This window comes from Octopus sinensis, linkage group LG20 (assembly GCF_006345805.1).
Source record: "Octopus sinensis linkage group LG20, ASM634580v1, whole genome shotgun sequence".
NCBI classification, from domain to species: Eukaryota; Metazoa; Mollusca; class Cephalopoda; order Octopoda; family Octopodidae; genus Octopus; species Octopus sinensis.
Genome location: NC_043016.1, coordinates 5,905,745 through 5,920,160, shown reverse-complemented (window position 1 = coordinate 5,920,160; position 14,416 = coordinate 5,905,745). Strand labels below are relative to the sequence as shown.

At 36.6% G+C, this 14,416-nt stretch overlaps 1 protein-coding gene across 6 annotated transcripts in view; it reads left to right on the top strand.

The window, feature by feature from the left end:
• Positions 1-14,416, top strand: part of LOC115222454 (neurobeachin) — a 322,620-nt gene that overhangs the window by 96,015 nt on the left and 212,189 nt on the right. For all 6 annotated transcript variants that reach the window (XM_036511698.1, XM_036511695.1, XM_036511694.1 and 3 more), the window contains exons 30-32: positions 975-1,143; positions 5,384-5,842; positions 10,865-10,990. In XM_036511698.1, the coding sequence (XP_036367591.1) occupies positions 975-1,143; positions 5,384-5,842; positions 10,865-10,990 (754 nt within the window). The remainder of the gene's footprint in view (positions 1-974; positions 1,144-5,383; positions 5,843-10,864; positions 10,991-14,416) is intronic.

The window sequence follows — 14,416 nt, the reverse complement described above, 5'->3', positions numbered from 1 at the left end:
AACCTTTCATCATCCTGCTATCATACTTCAACCTTTCATCACCTGCTATCATACTTTAACCTTTCATCATCCTGCAATCATACTTTAACCTTTCATCATCCTGCTATCATACTTAACCTTCATCATCCTGCTATCATACTTCAACCTTTCATCATCCTGCTATCATACTTTACCTTCATCATCCTGCTATCATACTTAACCTTTCATCACCCTGCTATCATACTTTAACCTTTCATCACCCTGCTATCATACTTTAACCTTTCATCACCCTGCTATCATACTTTAACCTTTCATCATCCTGCTATCATATTTTTAACCTTTCATCATCCTGCTATCATACTTTAACCTTTCATCATCCTGCTATCATATTTTAACCTTTCATCATCCTGCTATCATACTTTAACCTTTCATCATCCTGCTATCATACTTCAACCTTTCATCACCCTGCTATCATACTTTAACCTTTCATCACCCTGCTATCATACTTCAACCTTTCATCCCCCTGTTATCATACTTTAACCTTTCATCACCCTGCTATCATACTTTAACCTTTCATCATCCTGCTATCATACTTTAACCTTTCATCACCCTGCTATCATACTTTAACCTTTCATCACCCTGCTATCATACTTTAACCTTTCATCATCCTGCTATCATACTTTAACCTTTCATAGTCTTCCACAAAGCCACTCCTCTCAGTACTACACTAACTCCATTTAGTTGAGGGGGGTCTTTGTCTTGCAAGTTACTTAGTGACCTCACTAGTGCTTCTACCACCTAACCCCACCACCAATACATCCTGTCAAGTGGTGGGTATTAGGAAGGGTATTCAGCTGTAGAAACCAGGCCCATGCTGACATTGGAGCTAGGTCTCTTTCTGTTGAAGTCTCCAACTTATGCTAGCATGGATGACAGTCATTGAACGATAATGATGATGTCAATTAACATACATTCTTTTTCTGCTCATTTTTCAGGATGAGACCAAACAAGCACAATTCTTGGCTCTTGCTATTGTCTACTTTACCTCTGTATTAATGGTCTCAAAATACCGAGACATTTTAGAGCCACCAAGTCCTGCATCGACCCCAACACTGGGCCCACATCGAGGAGCAGTTCACTCTCCAACATCCAAAGATGTATCAGGTAAAAGACACAAACGAGTTTTATATTACTCTTTATATTTCTCTTTTATTGAATTTTTGTTTTCAGTTACAGATGTGGTTGTGAGGTTAACGAGTCTACTTTGCAACTGCATGGCTTCAGTTTCAGTCCCACTGTGTTTTACCGTGAGCAAATCTCAACTACTGTAACTCCATGTTGACCAAAGCCTTCAGAAACTGAAACAAGTCTGTTATCTGTGTGTTTATATATGTATATATATGAAATTCAACTTACATTGAAAGTCAACAAAGTTTGCTTTAGAAGCGATGAGATGTATTGAAAGATACAGATAAGGAAATAATTTTATTCTCAAACACAGGATAGTGCTAATAATATATGTCGGCAGCCAGATTTTTCTGTGAAATACGGATAGTTTATCCTATTCATGCTATATTATTAGCATTATCTCCTGCATTTGAGAATGAAATTATTTCCTTATCTCTGTATCTTTCAATATATTTGCCATTCTAATTTCATATTACTACTTTGTGCTCTATTGACACTTTGTTCACAAATATTTGTGGGCGTAATCAGCCCACTTATGCATACCTTTCCTTCTTTGGACACTAAACTCTGCTTGCGAAGACCTGTTCAGGCAAGTGAAATCGAAATCAAATTTGATGACTGGCATCCGTGCTAGTGGGGCACAAAGAGCACCATCCGAGCGTGATCGTTGACAGAGTGGCTAACTGGCTTCCGTGCCAGTGGCGTGTAAAAGGCACCATTCGAGCGTGATCGTTATCAGCATCGCCTTACTGGCACTTGTGCCAGTGGCTTGTGAAAAAACATTCCAGCAAGGTCGTTGCCAGTACCGCCTGACTGGCCCCCATGCTGCTGGCACATAAAAGCTCCCACTACACTCTCAGAGTGGTTGGCATTAGGAAGGGCATCCAGCTTTAGAAACTCTGCCAGATCAAGATTGGAGCCTGGTGCCACCATCTGGTTCGCCAGTCCTCGGTCAAATCATCCAACCCATGCTAGCATGGAAAGCGGATGTTAAACAATGATGATGATGATGATATATATATATATATGTATGTATATATATGTATGTATGTATATGTGTGTGTGTATATGTGTGTGTGTGTGTGTGTATGTATATATATATATATATATATGTATGTATGTATATATGTGTGCGTGTGTATGTATATATATGTACATATGTATAAGTATGCATTTATGTATATATATGTGTGTGTGTATATATATATATATATATATATATGTCTGAGTTAGAGGTTAAGAAACCATCAAAGGGATATTAAATATCCAATATACCACTTGATGTGTAGCTACATATTTTTAACCAAGTGCTTACTATTGCATTGCAATATTGCAATTGAATATGGGTGGAGGTAAATTGGAAATTTACCCAGGATTTATTAATCACATATATTAGGAAAGGGTATGTATGTATGTAAATATATATATGTGTGTGTGTGTGTGTGTGTGTGTGTATCTATTAAAGTAACTATATATTTATTCATGCGTATAACCGTATTTTGTTCCATTCTGAATGAAAACTGTCCGACGAACAGGAATGGGAAACTCTGAGTAACAGTTTTATTGATGTCTTTGCAGCTTTAATAATAAAGCATATTACTCTACCTATTGTATTCAAGTACTATTTTTTCAACCTTATTTCACATTTATGTGCTTACTCTGGTACATATATATGAATGTATGTGTATATATATATATATATATATATATATATATATATCTCGATAGCTATGAGTATATATATGTATATAGTGTAGGTATCAGTTAAGGGATAATTAAATCCAGAGTCGCTCCTGGCTATTCGCTGGGTAGGTACAGTCTTTTGTAAGGTTGTACGGTAGCAGGTGGTTTGGTTGGTAAACTGGAGTTTAAGTTATATAGGAGAAGAAAATGGATATAATAACAACGGGAAACTCATGGTTTTCCCTGGTATGTCTTAAATAGAAGGAAGAAGCTACCCTCATCACTGCTTCTCCCTTCTTTGTTATCTATTTAAAGACACACCAGCGAAAACCACGAGTTTCCCATTGTTATTACATCCATTTTCTTCTCCTATATATATATATATATGTATGTATATAAATGTTCATGACTTCATAGGCACCTAAAATAGTTAATAAACGCATCACACATGCTAACCAAATCATCCCCAATACCAAATAATGGCCTTACTTTGCTATTTGTAATTATGTAATTGAATTCACGACTCAAAATATAACTATTTTGTACATATGTGTCCTGTTTGTTTTGTTGTTAAATGTTTTAATTAATAATCTGATTATAACGACAAGAATTTCTTCTTTTTTGATTATGTATTCATTTCTTCTTTTTCTTGTTGAATTGTTTTTAATTTCTTGAAAATTGTTTGAGGTGTGGTGCTGTATGCAAATGAAGGTGGAGGGGGCCTACTGATATAGGAAGAACTCCATGATGCCCGTTGCAGAAGTGCAATGCTCGTTCGAGAATGTAAAGGGAAAAGGACTTGACAGTGAATAAGTATTATCATTATGTATGCATGTAGATATGTATGCACATATGCAAGTGTGTGTATGTATGTAGGTAGGTATGATGGCACATATGCAAGTGTATGTATGTATGCACATATGCAAGTGTATGTATGCATGTAGGTAAGTACATCTGTTGAACGGCAGCGAGCTGGCAGAATCGTTAGCACGCCGGGCGAAATGCTTTGCGGTATTTCATCTGCCGTTACGTTGTGAGTTCAAATTCCGCCGAGGTCGACTTTACCTTTCATCTTTTCGGGGTCGATAAATTAAGCACCAGTTACGCACTGGGGTCAATGTAATCGACTTAATACCTATGTCTGTCCTTGTTTGTCCCCTCTATGTTTAGCCCCTTGTGGGTAGTAAAGGAATAGGTATATACATCTGTAAAAACATGTAGCTTAGTGGGCTGAGTATTGTGAAGGTGTGTGGCTTTGAGGTTAGAGTATTGTGAAGGCATGTGGTTAGGGTATTCAGCTCAAGATCATAAGGATGTGAGTTCAATTCCACGATGTGCATTATGTTCTTGAGCAAGACACTTATTTCTTGTTGCTCCATTCAGCTGGTAAAAATGAGTGGTGCCCGTAATTCAACGAGCCATCCTTGTCACATCCTGTGCCATGCTGAATATCCTCGAGAACTGTAAGTACACACATCTGTGGACTACTCAGCCACTTGCATGCTAATTTCATAAGTAGGCTGTTCTGTTAATTGTATTTGGAACACATATTGCCATAGCCAAAAGAGAGCCGAGCCACTTACATCTGTATATGTACATGTGTGTAAGTATGTATGCAAATATATACATTAGTATATATATATGTAGATAATCATGTACTTGTGTGCATCAGTACATGTATGTATGTATATCTGTGTGTATGTATGTAATGTATGTATGCATGTATATATCTTTTATTTGTTTCAGTCATTAGACTGCAGCAATGCTAGGTCACTGTCTAGAAGAATTTAGTTGACCAAATTGACCCCACCGATACTTAGTTGTCTTTTAAAGTCTGTTATTTATTCTATCAGTTTCTTTTTTGCTGAACCACTAAGTTACATAAATAGATCAACACTAGTTGCTGAGTGGTGGGGGTGACAAAAGCAAAGGTACACCAACATATACATACATGCATACATAAATACATACATACATGATGGTCGTCCACTCGTGACCGAGAAAGACCATTGTTGACCTTTAGGAACCTTGTGCACTCTAGGACTAACTTATATTTTGCGTTTGTGGCCACAGGATTTCCAAATAAAAATAAAATAAATATATACTAAAAATAAATACATAAATGCATACATACATACATATTTGTGTGTATACAAATACATACACAAACATGCTTCCATGTATTTTCATCACTTTCAAGGCATTGGTTGATGTAGAGTTTAAAGTAGAAGACTTAAAACCCAAGGTGCCACACAGTAGGACTGAACCCAGAACCAGGTGGCTGCAAAGTGAGCTGTACTTTACTCAAGTAACTGTTAATCATTTCCATAAGAATCCTATTCAGTAGTTGTGTATTTTAGATCCATGTCTTGTATTTTAACATCCACCTACATAACTATAGAGCATCACACCTCTTACAGGTACATTGTATTCTTGTAATATTTACCTTTTACAGTGCTAAAAGTTAAGATTTGTGTGTGGATCTCTCTTTTTTTTTTTTTGCTTTATTCTATGTATTTACTGGCTATAACAGATGGAAAAACATGGGAGAAAAGCCGTCCAGCTGTTCCAATGCTCATAAGCATGTATAATACGTCTGAACGTACGTCTTTTGTGACGCACGATACAAGTTCAATTTCAACATCAAGCGCAGTGTCTGTCGAGAATTTCGGATCAGTGACTTCTGGAGCTAGAGAAATTGTGGGAACGAGTCCAGCAGAATCAAATATGGATGAGGATAACATTAAAATGATGAAATATGAATGTGTTGATCGACGTGCTACAGAAGATGCCGGTAGTGTGCTTGCACATATGGTTAACTGCAACTGCGAAACACAAATGCGAGGCGAGAAAATGGTGCATAATCTCACATCTTTTACATGCTGTCATGAAGGGGCAACAGGGAATGAGTGCGACTGTTCTATTGGTGCAAGACACGTCCCAGCTGGAGCTAATTCATCCCTTGTTAATGAAGGTTCATCACAACAGAAAGGTTTCCAAAAGAATATATATATATAGTGTGTGTGTGTGTGTGTGTGTGTGCATATGTGTTTTTGTGTATGTATATACAGTGTGTGTATATGTGTGTTTGTGTACATATATTGTGTATATGTGTGTGTGTGTGTGTGTGTGTGTTCATATATATATACCACATATGTATGTACATCTGCATACATATATATATATATGTGTGTGTGTATGTATATATATTGCAACAGAAATAGCATAGTAAATTGCAATGGGGAGTGGAATATCCACTACTTTAGATAGTCCTTCAGAGTAAAGTAAAGTTGGAACCATTTTCATTATTATTTATCTATTTATCCATGCTTTTACGAGCCAGAAGAAATTTATTGATGCAAAATTACTAAGGCCAGATCTTTTCCCCCGTCACCAGCGTTCACCTGTTTCCCTGCAAGGTAATATTTGTCCATGGCCAGTCAGGTTTTTCAGAAAATATCAGGAATGAACAACAATGTTTGTATGACATTGAAACTCATTTACAATATCCGATATGAAAACAAGGAGATATAAATATACACAAATTCACATGGAATTTCTGTTTATCAAAACCATTTAGAAATGTTTAGCCAGCCAGTGGCTGTGGTAGAAGACACTGCCCCTAGGTAGAACTGTGGGACTGAACCTGAAATCATATGGTTGGGAAGCAAATTTCTTAATCTTATGCCCAGGCTTATGACTACATATATGTAATGTGACAGAGTACTTAAAAATTGTTGAAGAAAGGGAAAATAAATCATTTTGTACAACATATAGACTCCTTCTTCTGGGTAAATTTGACAGGGGGGAGATAGTGTGAGCTTCATATGTAGGGAGTTGACTGCATTCAAGGTGTTGAAAGGGAGGCAGTGGAGAAGATACAAAGCTAGTCAAATAGGGAAAGGGAGAAAGGCTGTGGAGATGTTATCAAAGAAGCTTGAGAGGCGGTTGGATGGAATTTACACTCACCTCCTTATGAGAGCTCAATATCTCTCGTGGAAGCGCCATCCAACCAAAATGCAAATATATGGGAAACTACCACCTGTGTCATCTCTTGTGAAAGGTAGGAGAGTCCAGTTTGCTGGACATTGTTGTAGAGCTGGAAACGAGGTAATTTCTACTCTTCTCTTCTGGAAGCTATCTGCTCGCGATACCAGAGGGCACACACTCTCCTACCCTGATGTAATCTCCAGGGATACAGGCATCCAGCAACAGGACCTCCGTAATGCCATGATGGACCGTGAAGTCTGGCTTAGCATGGTAAATTCCATTGTCTCGACCACGGTCGAACAGTGAGTGAGTGGAGATGAGGTGTTAGGACATTTTCTTAAAGAAAGAATAGTAACAGGTCGGAGAAATATGTTGAACTTCAGTGTCTGCTTTTGCATAATCTCTGTCGCAGGATGTCCTTCCTGGTGCCGTGACTTTACTGAGTGTACAGAATTATTCCTATAAAAAGATTTAAGATTTCAAGTAATTTAGTGAATGCCATTGCCTATTAGAAGAGAACATTTGTTTCAGGTGTCTGAGTAAGATATATGATATTTTAAAAGCAAAATATTCCAAAATACAAACGGCACTGGGACATTGAAATAAAACTTCTTATTTTAACAAAACGAATAATGTTGAAGATCATAATAATATTTGGGGTCCTTAGGAACCACCGAAACTTCTTTGCAACAAGAATGTTTCACTGGATTATGTGGGTGTGTGTGTGTATATATATATATATATATATATATATATGTAGGTATTCATAATATATATATATTTATGTATGCTATTATATTTATGTGTGTATATATATATATATATATGTATATATGTATGTATATATGTATGTATACATGTATGCATACATACATACATACATACATATGTACATACGTACATACATATATACATGGATACATACATACATTGATGCACTTACATTTTGAACTTATTCATTACAATCCTCTGAACGTGCAATGTTGAAATAATCTTAGAAATTGATTTTAAGTAAAAAAAGTATAAAGCTCAAGATTTGTATTGAATAGTAAAATCTTAAAAAAAAATATTGCTTTGAGTAAACTATACACACACTGATATATATATATATATATATATATAATATATATTCACATGCATGTATGATATGTATATGTGTATGTGTGTGTGGCAGGGGTATTCATGTATGCATGCCTAGAGTTTGTGTTCATAGATATCTCATACTGTGGAGCTCTGACATGAAATGCTAATTTTTATCACCAACTTCTTCGCAGATGTACTCTCACACACCTCACCTAAGATGTTGCCGGCTTTTTTTACGTACTTGTCAAAAAATTCCATTACATATCTTTTGCAGCATTGCTTTTTTTCCGTTGAAATGTATATTTTTTTAAGCTATTGTAATTAAGTTTCATTTGTGTCTATATATTACTTTTTAATATCTTCTCTTCTCACAATCTTAAAATTTGCAATTATATATCTTTTAAAATCAATGTTTTGTTTTTTTTTTCAGTTGAATTAAAATCCATCAGCTTGTTTTTTGCTATCATTCGAAATTCATTTTGAAATATTTTTTGCTTCTGTTTTAAGTGCCACATTTGTTCATATATAATCTGCACTTTTGTATAATGCTTACCATTTATTATTAGCATCATGATCATTGTTTTAACGTCCACTTTTTCATGCCTGTATGGGTCAGATGGAGTTTTAGGCATATTTTCTACAGCTATTTACTACTTCTGTCACTAACCTCACCTATTTCCAAGTAAGGTAATATTCCATCATTGTTGGACAATTTTCACCAGAATATTGGAAAGGAATGTCGTATAACAGTTATGTGATGTCAAGACAAGGAGACATAAATATTCATGCACTCATACATACGTATAAACATATATACACACTTTTATACAAACTTTATATATACATACATATATATATATATCACCTTGATCACCTTGACCGACCAGTCCGTCGGACATCCATTTGACACCGCTGGTCACAGCACGCTGTCCACTCCTCTCTGGATTGCGCCTTTCTCATCCACGTGATCCCAATCGTCCTCCTGAAATCGTAACTCCACCGTCGTGGAGGCCTTCCGGGTGGTCGTTTCTGCTCGTGCGGGTACCACTCGACAACTGTGCAGGTCCACCGATTATCGGTGAGCCGGGCGACGTGTCCAGCCCATCTAAACTTGCTGCGTGTATACTCTGCGATGACATCCCTCACATCATCAACTTTCACTAAATTTCTTTGTGTCTCTCTCTCTCTCTGTCTTTGCCACTGCCCTCACCACTGCCTACTGTTACTCTCACCCCAGCATGTACAGTAGTAGAAGTGTCATTGAATATATATATATAATGTGAATCTGGAAAATGTTTTGCTATTTATTCACCATTACACATGTTTCATTTGTACATGCTGGATAAACATGTAAAGAAAATTTCCTGTTAGAAATTCTTTAGACAGAGAATAAAATATTACATTACACACACACACATAATAGGCTTCTTCTAGTTCCCATTTACCAAATCCATTCACAAGGATTTTGATCAACTGAGGCTATAGTAAAAGACATTTGCTCAAGGTACCATATGGTGGGACTGATTCCAAAACAATGTAGTTGGAAAGCAAACTTCTTAAATGCACAGTCCCACTGATACTTAGTTTAAAAATTAAGAGAACGAAATATGCATATCATACGTAAACACTGCACTCTAGAATCTCAATATAAGATGCATTTGTTTCACATAAAGTATTGCTTTGGAGGCACAGGCATGGTTGTGTGTTTAAAAAATTTGTTTCCCAAAACACATGGTGTTGTGTTCAATCCCACTGCTTGGGGTTTTGGGCAAGTGCCTTCTACTCTAGCCCTGGGTCAACCAGATTTTTGTGAATGAATTTGGTAGATGGACCCTAAAGGAGGCCTCTTGTATACTCTTTACTCTTTTACTCTTTTACTTGTTTCAGTCATTTGACTGCGGCCGTGCTGGAGAACCGCCTTTAGTCAAGCAAATCGACCCCGGGACTTATTCTTTGTAAGCCCAGTACTTACTCTATCGGTCTCTTTTGCCGAACCGCTAAGTAATGGGGACATAAACACACCAGCATCGGTTGTCAAGCAATGCTTGGGGGACAAACACAGACACACACATATATATATACATATATCCGACAGGCTTCTTTCAGTTTCCGTCTACCAAATCCACTCACAAGGCTTTGGTCGGCCCGAAGGCTATAGCAGAAGACACTTGCCCAAGATGCCACACAGGGACTGAACCCGGAACCATGTGGTTGGTTAGCAAGCTACTTACCACACAGCCACTCCTGCACCTATATGTATTATATATGTGTATTATATATGTGTATATATATATATATATATATATATATATATATATATATATATATATATATGTATTTATATATGTGTATATGTGTGAATGCTATATATTTGGTATCGCCTTGTCTTGACATTGCGTGATAGCTGTAAATGATTGTCACTGTCATACAAGCAGTGTTGTTCATTTCTAATATTCTGCAAGAGCATGTCTAACCACGTGGAAATATTGCTTTGCTTGGAAGCAGGTTAGGGTTGGCAACAGCAAGGGCATCCAATGGCTATCACTGTCATAGAAAGATATGTTGTTATTATCATCATCATCATCATTATTATTATTATTATTATTATTATTATTATTATTATTATAGTGAGGGCAGTGATCTAGCAGAATTCTTGGACAAAATGCTTATTGTCTTTTTTTCCCGCTTTTTATGTTCAAATTCTGCCAAGATCAACTTTGCCTTTCATCCTTTCAGGGTTGATAAAATAAAGTACCAGTCAGGTTTTGGGGTTGTTGTAATTAAAACTCGCATGCCCCTCCTCCTGAACTTAATGGCATTGTGCCAAAATTAGAAAGAATCATGGCAAGAAAAAGTATTTTGAAAGGAGATTTTATATTTTATTGTTTGAGTTGTGAAGAGTAGTTTATTTTTGTTAATTTATTTTCTTTTTGACTATCAGGAAATGAGACTGACGAGGAATTTATTACCATGAAAGATGATGAAGACGAAGAAGCAGCATCTAAGACTGAAGGGAAAATTTCTGTTACTGCCCATGTAACAGCAAATAGTGAAAGTAAACCTGTTGGTGAGTCTTCATCCTCCACCTTATCATTGTTGTCATTGTTTAACATCTGTCTTTCATTCTTGCATGGATTAGGGGGCTTGACGGGATCCTGTGAATTGGAAGGGGCTGCATCATACAACAGTTTTTTTTCTTTTTCTGTGTGACACTGGTACTAGTGAGGGTTGCCAAGTAACTCACATGGCAAAGTAATGTGAGCCCTTTATTTACTGTAATTGTTGTAGAGAAGAGGAAGGGGCTTTATACTTGATGTTGAGAGGCCAAAGTATGACAGCAGCAGAGCAGACATGGTGTCTTTTCTATAGAGGAGATACATGGTTGTCCTGCCGTTATATAAAGGTTGAAGTAACTGGAAATAGAGATAAAGATGATGGTACAAGGTGAGTATAAAAGAGAAAGAACTGAAGGACTGCGTTAAAGCTCCAATGTCTTTTTTGGCATGGTTTCTACATCTGGATGACCCTTGTTAATGCCAACCATTTACAGAGTGTACTGGGATCTTTTTCTCAATCACAAAACCATACACTGTTGTCCACTTATACCAGGATTGTTGGATTGCAATTCGTGAGCTTCCCTTTTCACCATCTGCTACTGAGATCCTTCTGCTGCATGCTTAAAATCTTTTTTAAATTAGACATCTGGAAATGATTAGGCTTTTTCATCATTATCCTCATCATTATTGATTGATGTCCACTTTTCCATGCTTGCATGGGTCAGATGGAATTCATTGAAGCAGTCTTCTTCTATGGCTGGATATTCTTCCTGTCACTAATCTTCACTGGTTCCCAAGTTTCATCATCATCATCATCATCGTTTAACGTCCGTTTTCGATGCTGGCATGGGTTGGACAGTTCGACCAGAGTCTGAGAAGCCAGGAGGCTGCACCAGGCCCAGTCTGATCTGGCAGTGTTTCTACAGCTGGATGCCCTTCCTAACGCCAACCACTCCGCAAGTGTAGTGGGTGCTTTTTATGTGCCACTGGTACAGGTGCCAGGCAAGGCTGGCAATGGCTACGATCGGTTGGTGCTTTTTTACGTGCCACCGGCATGGAAGCCAGTCAAGGTGCTGCTGGCATCGGCCATGTTCGGATGGTGCTTTTTACGTGCCACCGGCACAGGGATCACAACTACTGTTTCCAAGTTTGTAAGGTAATTTTTTCCCAATGGTCATACGGGTTTTTCATGCAAGACTAGAAACAAACAACGTCGCTTGTCTGACTGTGATGTTTGTTTACAATCATTACATGATGTCAAGACAAGGCTACACTCTCGCACTCACACTCTCACACATACACATATACATTGGCTCTGTTTCAGTTTCCTTCTACCAGATCCATTCACAAGGTTTTGTTTGACTTGTAGCTAGAGTAGATGACATTGATCAAGAGGTTGCACACACACACACACATATACGATGGGCTTCTTTCAGTTTCCATCTACCAAATCCATGCACAAGGCTTAGGTCAGCCCGAGGCTATAGCAGAAGACACTTGCCCAAGGTGCCACGCAGTGGGACTGAACCTGGAACCATGTGGTTGGTAAGCAAGCTACTTACGACACAGCCACTTCTATGCCTATGTGTGCATATATATATATATGATACACACATGTGTATATATGTATGTATATACACATCTATCAATGGGTTGCTTAAGTATGCATGCATTTCCAAAAAACATGGGATGCAGCTATGAAAATATCAATCTCCAGCCCTGTATCTGTTCACCAAACATTCTACTACTGCGACGTGACACAGATTAACAGATTTACTATCAATGACTAACCACATTCCAGATTACAAATTCTTCAGTTAGACTTCCTCTTGGGATTCTTAAAAAAAAAAAAAGATTTTAAAAAGACTTAAGCACTTTTCATTGTTGTCATGGGAAAATGTGTATAGCTAACATTTTTAGCTTGTGTAGAATAAGCAATACTATTTTCAAAGCTAATCCATATTCTTACTTCAATACATATTGTTAAAAATAACTGACTGAGAGTACAGCAGTAATGAATCCTACTACAGACACAGAGAATACTGTTGAATATATCATTCTTTAATTGGTGATTTCTTCTACTAAGACTAGAATGATGAATGGCAAAGTTGTTCTCTATCATTTTGAAGTTGAAGTTGACTATATATATATATATATATATATATATATATTTAAGGAAAATAAGACAAGATAGAGAATGCTAAAATGATTTTATCATGAAGAACATTTTAGTACCGATCACAGTCTTTGCGACTTTTTCAACTTAGAGTAAAGCAGGAAAAACAATTAAATTGCAGTAAAATTAAATGAAATGTTTTTTTAAAATATTTCCATAGTTTTCAAATATAAAGGACATTTTCCTTTTTTCTGTCTGTCTCACTTTTTCTCTTGTGAAGGCTTGGTAGTAGGTAGTATGTAGTAGCTGTCCTAAAAGAATATTTGGTATGAGTTCTTGGTTTTGATTGTTTAAGCAGAAGTAGTAACCAAGGAAGGGGGCGAGAAGAAGGAGTAGGAAAAGAAGAGAAAGAATAATAAAAATACTGGTGTGGTATGACTAGTTGGCAGGCTGTTGGTAGAGTCTTCTTAAATAGTAAAGTGACCTAAAAGTGACCTGTTGTGGTTGTAATAGTAGTGATTGGAATTGTTCTGAATAAATTCATAGGTAGTGACTGTTCTGAAAATATCGTTTTTAATATTTGCATGGGTATTATTCTAAGGCCCTCGTAATAGTCTCATTTGTGGTGGACGCATTCAAAAGGGGTTTATATTTTGTGATAAAATATGACTCTTTGCTAATGTGCTGACTACATGTTGCATTGTCCTTGGATTTATAGAAATTCTGAAAAATTCTGAAGCTGGGCTGTTTGTTAGTGGTGCAAATGTCAATGCGTTAACTGAAAGCTATTTTTCTGTATTCCTAAATTTTGATCTGGTATCTATGTAGAGCCATCCTAGAAAAATATGTTATATTATATATATATATACAGTCAAATTCTCATTTAACGGAAATTTTGTTTAACAAAAATTCCATTTAACGATCCCCCAAATTTTATTTTGCAAAGTTTTGTGTATAAACTCTTGACATAGATGATATTTAACAAAATTCGGAATAACAAGTACATAAAAAAGATTTTAAAGGTATTTTAGAAATATTTTGGGGATTTTTTGATAAATTTAATATGATATAATGATATGTCTATCATTTGTATTTGTATATTAACGGGAGACAAGAGTATTCGAATAGGCTACGTTGCCAGGACTGGCATAATAGCCTATTTTGCTGGTTGTGCAACTAGTAATCCTTTGCATAAATATGTACACTGGTTAGTTTGCTGTCTGTTATATGTTAGATGAGTTCATAACTTTATTCATTAAATGATCATTTGTTTTAATGTGGTATGTGTAAACATGCAGATGAAATATTGAGGTAGACCCCT